The 3,430-nt window shown below is 36.1% G+C and overlaps 1 protein-coding gene across 1 annotated transcript; it reads right to left on the reverse strand.

Moving 5' to 3' along the window:
• Nucleotides 1-631: 631 nt before the first annotated feature.
• LOC129234402 (histone-lysine N-methyltransferase SETMAR-like) lies at nucleotides 632-1,681 on the reverse strand. Its single transcript, XM_054868397.1, has one exon. The coding sequence runs from the start codon at nucleotides 1,679-1,681 to the stop codon at nucleotides 632-634; it is 1,050 nt and encodes a 349-aa protein (XP_054724372.1).
• Between the last annotated feature and the right edge of the window lie 1,749 nt (nucleotides 1,682-3,430).

The raw sequence follows: 3,430 nt of genomic DNA on the forward strand, positions 1-3,430 counted from the left end.
GCAACAGGAAATCTTCACAAATGCAAATATAATAGGGGTTCTTTTAATTCGAAAAATGATGAAAAAATCTTATTTTGGCAAAAATTCGATAATATTTCATGCTATTTGAGGTGCTCTTTAAATATTTCAATTGAGCTAATATTTTGCACAGACCATTTTTTTGTCCATTGCAATAAAATTGCGGGGTTTGAAATAACTTTTTACAAAGTTGAAAAATAGGGCCACCCTAATGTGTATGAATCAGGAATGCAATTTCTTACCATTTTTAAATCGAGATATTGCAAAAAAAAAAAAAAAAAAAAAACAGGAGTGACATATTTTGAAAGATTAAAAATGACTTTGTATAAATATATTTTTAGATTAACAATTTATGTACCAAACCATTTTAAATTATAAAGCATAGAAACTGTTCGCTTTATTATTCAAATGCAATATATAGTCCACGAATATTGCTAGTGCTTAGAATGAAATTCTGCATTTGTTTTTCAAAATGCATAACTGGTATAGCCTAAAATCAGCTAAAATAGCTTTCAAAGTTTCTTGCTGCAAGTTCCATTTGTCATTTAAATGTACGAGGGCGAGTCAAATGAAAGTGAGCCAATGCGAATATATGACAAAAGGAGTACTTTATTTAAAAGTAATCACCATGGGCATTTAAACATTTGTCCCATTGACTAACGAGTCGCGTGATTCCATTCTCATAAAACTCCTTGGGTTGCTGCTTCAAAAATTCTGAAACTGACTCCTTCACGGCATCGTCCGACACGAATCTGGTTCCCTTTAGGTGTTTTTTCAATTGCCCGAAAATGTGAAAGTCGCAAGGCGACAGGTCGGGGCTGTAGGGCGGATGATGCAGCGTTTCCCACTTGAACTTCGCCAGTTTTGTCTTAACCACATCAGCGACGTGGGGACGGGCATTGTCATGCAGCAAGATGACCCCATTCGTCAATCTTCCGGGTCGTTTGTTCTTGATAGAGACACGCAGGCGATCCAGCGTTTCGCAATATCGGGCACTATTGATAGTCTCTCTAGGTTTAGCAAATTCGATCAGTAATGGCCCCTGACGATCGAAAAAAAAAGTCAACAGCACCTTACCTGCGGAGATGACGGCCTTTGCTTTCTTTGGGGGTGGCGAATTCAAATGTTTCCACTGTAAGCTCTGCCGGCGTGTTTCAGGCTTGTAGTGGTGGCACCATGATTCGTCCCCTGTCACAATTGCAGTCAAGAAGTCGTTACCCTCATTGTGATACCGGATCAGATGAGTCAAGGCAGCGCCGAACCTCTCTGTCTTCTGGCGGTCGTTCAAAATCTTGGGCATCCATTCAGCACACAAGAGCCGATAACCGAGATGGTCATGAATTATGGTGTGAACCGAACCGTGACTGATGTTCACATGCTCTGCCAGTTCATCGATGCTTATCCTCCGTTCTTGTCTAATCAGCTCATCAACCTGTGCAATTGTGTTGGGGGTGATTGCACGGTGGCTTTGGCCCGGTCTTGGATCGTCTTTGCAACTTTCACGTCCTTCTTTGAACCGTTTGCACCAACGCTTCACAGTGGCCAATGAAATGCAATGTTCACCGTACACGGCAGCCATACGGCGACTAATTTCGTGTTGGGAAACACCTTCAGCAGTCAAAAACCTGACCACACCACGCTGTTCATCTCTTGGAGCGTCCATTATGTCACGAACCGATTTCAACCCGGATTATGGGAACATTAAAGAACTATTATCCTCACACTTACGTATCACTTTTGTAAATGAGGGTTGCCTGTGTGCTGCGCGCATGCGTCGCGGTTGATGGACTGAGCCATTATTGCGCAGGGTAGGTTGGCTCACTTTCATTTGACTCGCCCTCGTAGAAACCATCTCCCATTAAGCTGCAAGCCGTCTTTTTTTTGCATTAAATGGTACTTTATAGAAATACTTGATTATTTTTATTTTTTCTTTGCTGAAATGTTCTTTAATCTTTTAAGTGATTACTAACGCTCAATTAAGCACTTGTTCATGGCTATTCTCACGAAGCACATATGATGATAGGAATTTAAATAAGTTGATAAAAATTAGGAGTATAAAACTTTTTTAAAAAAGTATTATTGTCTGCCGTAGGCAGGTAAACGCCAGTATGTGTAGAAACGGGTTTTCGAGATAATTGAAGACACGTGTTTTGGAATTAGTACTTACCATTGGGGAATTTTGAAATTTGGCGACTTTTTTCTCTTTTTTTTTCAGCGAAAACAAATAAGCAAGCTTGTTAAATAAAGATGTGTACAAGAAGATATGTACAAGAGATGACAAAAATACCAAACAATTCAAAATGAAAAATGTGTTGTTTCAGTTTTTACCAGTCCACGACGGCAGTGTACTGTTTAAGAAGTTAGAAGTGCTAGTATTCAAACACTACACACATCCTACAAATAGTGAGCAGCCCCCCCCCCAAAAAAAAAACCCCTGATTCTGTACTAAAATAGTAATTGTTGTACCAAAAAAAAATGTAATTCACAATCGAAAAAAAAAATTGTAATTCACAATCAAAAAAAAAAAAAAATCATCCCTCTTTGTGAAAGCTTGTATTATTTATTCGTTATGTTTTCACACTAGTTACTCTCAAGGTCAACAGTTTGAGACTAGGCTCAGAAGTTATGACTCTAATTTCAGAAATAACTATAACTTTACGAAATAAACTGCTTATTATACACAAGTTGTGACAACATCAAATCAATAAAGAGTGTTAAGAAAGTTAATTGGAAATATGTTCCTCTTTATATTTTGCACTTTAGAATTATTATAAGAAGAAAGACCCTTCTACGCTCACTTTTAATTTTTACTTATGCAACTTTGATTTTTTTTAGCTTTAAAAGTTTCTGTTTTTTTTTAAATCGTTTTGTCAGTCAAACACTGTTTTGCGCCTAAAACAAACATGTTTGGTACAAGAGATAACATATAGATCATACACAAATCAAATATATAACATTTTATAGTGTCTCATTTTAGATATACTTTTCTTTTACAAGAAAATATAAATAACAAAAGAATGTGCACTCTTAAATTTGATCTCCTAAATTTTAAATTTTAGAAACTTTCATTAAACCCTGGTTAAGCTTGATTCGTAAATGACTTATTACCGTCAATGATATTACTCTTCATAATTTAGATATTGTTTTGTACACGAAAAAACCCCATACATTTAGGGGTAATTTAATGTTCCACGTCACCAAACATAAATAAGTGATAAACATGTACTTAACTCCGATTTAACATAACAACAGTAAATGATTTGATGAATTTAATTTAAACCCTTAAAAACTGAGAGAATTTCCTGTTACATTAAAAAACATTGCGTTGTGTCGAATGAACCTCAAAATAATGAATCCCAAAAAATTAGTTTTGCAAAATTAAACATTTTTCCTGCTGTAAAACAATTCAGAT

This window comes from Uloborus diversus, chromosome 1 (genome assembly GCF_026930045.1).
Source record: "Uloborus diversus isolate 005 chromosome 1, Udiv.v.3.1, whole genome shotgun sequence".
NCBI classification, from domain to species: domain Eukaryota; kingdom Metazoa; phylum Arthropoda; class Arachnida; order Araneae; family Uloboridae; genus Uloborus; species Uloborus diversus.

What these genes read in the sequence shown, in the direction of transcription:
- LOC129234402 (XM_054868397.1), bottom strand. Translation starts at nt 1,681, where the DNA reads ATGGACGCTCCAAGAGATGAACAGCGTGGTGTGGTCAGGTTTTTGACT.